General features: G+C 61.7%; 1 protein-coding gene across 1 annotated transcript; it reads right to left on the reverse strand.

The window, feature by feature from the left end:
* Positions 1–218: 218 nt before the first annotated feature.
* LOC119097216 (SET domain-containing protein SmydA-8) lies at positions 219–2659 on the reverse strand. Its single transcript, XM_037220270.1, has 2 exons — positions 1935–2659; positions 219–319 (listed from the first exon to the last, which is right to left on the reverse strand). The coding sequence occupies exons 1-2, from the start codon at positions 2416–2418 to the stop codon at positions 219–221; spliced, it is 585 nt and encodes a 194-aa protein (XP_037076165.1). The 5' UTR covers positions 2419–2659.
* Positions 2660–3078: the final 419 nt, after the last annotated feature.

The following is a 3078-nucleotide window of genomic DNA, read 5'->3' on the forward strand; positions in this document are numbered from 1 at the left end:
ATGAATTCTCTCGACATCTAGCACAAAAAACTAAATATTCTTCGCGGTTATCAAGGGGCCGCGCCAACGTGCATGCTTTGGGGAATCGCAAATGGCACCCTCCCTCACTTCCTCCCGTGTAGAATTATGAGATTCCCATTCTGGCCACCGAAGTCCACTCGAAGCCGCCCAGAGGTCCGCAACTCAGCCTGTCGGGTGCCACCCACAGGCGATGCGTGTCAGCGCGCCGGTGCCGCCCACGCCATGCACGTGTCGCGCGCATTGGCGTCGGCGGCGAGCGTGGCTGGTGACAAAGTGTCCCGCTCGAGAGCCTCGCCGCCTTCGGAGCCAGGTCGCGGCAAGCCGGCGGCCAGACTCCCGCTTATTAAACGCCACACCGTTTAATTACCGGAGCGCGGAATGGGTCCGTGCTGTTTAACATGTCAGGCAATGGGACCTTATTGCGCCGATCATGACAGGGTACGCCGCCGTGTCGGCGGCGGCCGCTCTATTTCTGGCGGGCGCCGGCTGCGCGCGGCGACAGAGCGCACCCGCGGGACGGGCCAAACGCGCCACCTCCGGCACAGCTGGACCGGCGGAAACACTCGCTCGGCGGCACTTGGCCGCACCAGAGGCTGGGCAAAACAACTTACACAGGGACGCTCGTGCGCGGTCCCTGGACCCGCCCGGAAAGCACGAAGTATCAAAGTTTCTGGTAGATCTCGGCTCATCCTGGCTGGGACCAACGGCACCCCTGTACGGGCCGCATGGGAAAGTCACACACCAGGGTTGCGCACTTCCCCTCATTTCCGTACGCCTGAGCCCCTGCCACCGGCCCGCACAGGATGTAGAAGTTTTCACGCACAGCTGGCACGAAGCCGCAGCACGCAGGCTCTAACCAGTGGACAGTCTCGCTACGCAAACAAAACATGTGACGGTCTTCGGCACTTTGCGGCGGACCAACTGCCTTTAACCCAGACACATGTAGAAATACTGCCACCTCTGACGACCTGCACACTGCACCATACAGCTGCGGAACCACAGTTTAGTGGCCACATAAATAGGACCGGATTCGCTATCGCTCTCCAAGAAGTACCTTCCGCCGGGCCAAAATACGCTGCGGCCTGGTAATTAATGATCGTGCACCCCCAGTCGCGTGAGGGTTCGTAGTCATAGGGACCTGCAAACACTGACGCCTGCACAGATATAAAAGTCCCGTCCCTGGGTGGATGGTCGATGCGGCAGACCGACCAGTGCTGTATAAATCAATGTGGTTGTCCACCAGGCGTTTACTGGACACGATATTGGCCTCGTAAACAGCACCTCAGGACTATTGCCGCCTGCTCAACGTGGTCTTAGTCGGGCAGCGCTCCAGCCGGGGAACGTGCTGGCAACCAGATGAAATTGAACACAACTCCTGCAGAAAAATACAGCAAATGGCATTGAGCCGTTGCATGAAGCTTTTAATGCATCTTAATAGATTCGGCCATCCCAGATTCTAGGTAAGCGTAAATGTATTTTGAGAAAAGCCTAACGGACTGCAATATTGCATTGTGCTGAGTGCGCGGAATTATATATCAACAACGTCTGCGCCCATATACACATGTGAATAAAGTGTCACGGAAAAGGCATAGTCGCTTTCAAGAACTCTTGTGACGGTAGAACATCGCTATCACAAATGTTGAAGAACTTCACTCTCACGCAAAAACCACTAAAAGTCAATTATTTTTTTCACTGGATAGTGACAGCTAGTCAGCAATAAGCCCATCAGATGTTCGTGTTAAATCCTCATCCAAGGTATGACTCCCGGCCGTGTCAGGTCAGCACACCATGACGTACCACGACAACAGATGCACCGAAAACGAAAGTCCTGTCACGTGCCCGTCTTCCCGTCGCGCCGCCGCCGCCTCACCTTCCTTGTCGGCGGCATACAGGTCAACCAGCGCCAGCCGCACCTCCAACAGGAAGTAGTGATTCTCCTGAGAGCACGCCCTGGTGCGCCTCCAGCCAGGCCTCGGCTTTGGCCGCGTCCCGCAGCGCCAGCGTCCTGCCCAGCGTCAGCGCCAACACCTGGTGCAGCGTGTGCACCTCGGCGGCCGTCATGCTCTTCTCGCAGCGGGTGCATCGCCAGCAGAGGTCCTCACCGTGGCGGCGGCAGACACGGCGGCCGCCGCACGAGCCCCCGGTCGCGCCCTCGCCACCACGGCAAGCCAGTGCCGTCACGTCCGTGCCGAACTCGCTCGGGTCCTGGCAGCGGCGGCAGGTGCAGAGGAAGAACTTGGTGGCAGCCAAGTGGGCGCGGCGTGCCTCACCGCCCCACAGCAGCGAGGTGTAGGAGGTGGTGACGCGTGCGCCCGCCGGCACCGGCTGCGTTGCCACCAGCGTCATCACGCCGGCGTCGTAGAAGCGGTTCGTGTTAGGGCTGCAGTCGTGCGCCATCAGGCAGAGGAGCGGGTAGAGCGCGCGCCCGCTCAGCCCGTCCTCTGCCGAGACGGCGAAGCAGTTGGTGTCGAGCACGCCGGCGATGTGGACCAGCGTGCGCACGGCCACGTCCTGCGCGCAGACGGTCTGCAACGGCTCCACCACGTTCTGCAAACAGCTGCCCAGCCAGGCCGTGCGGCCCAGGCTGGCCACGTTGTCCTGCAGGCAGTCCACTACCGGCCAAAGCGGCGACTGACGCTGGCGCAGCAGCAGGCAGCGCAGCACGCCCAGCACGGCGCCGGGCGCGCGCCAGCTGCGCCACGGGCTGCTGGCACGCAGCGGCGCCAGCACGGCGCACTCGGCATGCAACGAACGCGCCTCCGGCGGCTGGTCAGCGCAGCCGTCACAAACCGGCCAGCCACAGGAGGCGCAGCTGGCAGCGGCTGCCGACCGCTGACTGCAGCACACGCACAGAAGGCGGCTCTGCGGCGCCGCCACGGCCTGGGTCTCGCGCGCGATCACCTCGCCCGCGGCCAGGTCACGGGTGGCCACCAGGTGGCGGCCCACGCTCTCGTCCACCGCGATGCGCACGTTTGGGCTGTTGCCGAGCGTGGACCGCAGGTACTCATCCAGCACGGCCAACGTATCACCAGGACCTTCATTCATCGCTCAGCACTG

Source organism: Pollicipes pollicipes, unplaced genomic scaffold, assembly GCF_011947565.3.
Source record: "Pollicipes pollicipes isolate AB1234 unplaced genomic scaffold, Ppol_2.1 Scaffold_4295;HRSCAF=5057_pilon_pilon_pilon, whole genome shotgun sequence".
In the NCBI taxonomy this organism is placed as follows: Eukaryota; Metazoa; Arthropoda; class Thecostraca; order Pollicipedomorpha; family Pollicipedidae; genus Pollicipes; species Pollicipes pollicipes.

Excerpts from the sequence above, each read along its gene's own strand:
- LOC119097216 (XM_037220270.1), bottom strand. The coding sequence starts at position 2,418 with ATGGCGCACGACTGCAGCCCTAACACGAACCGCTTCTACGACGCCGGC. Across the intron at positions 320-1,934 it reads ATCACTACTTCCTGTTGGAG|GCGGCGAGGCTCTCGAGCGG; the intron begins GTGCGGCTGGCG and ends CTGGCTCCGAAG.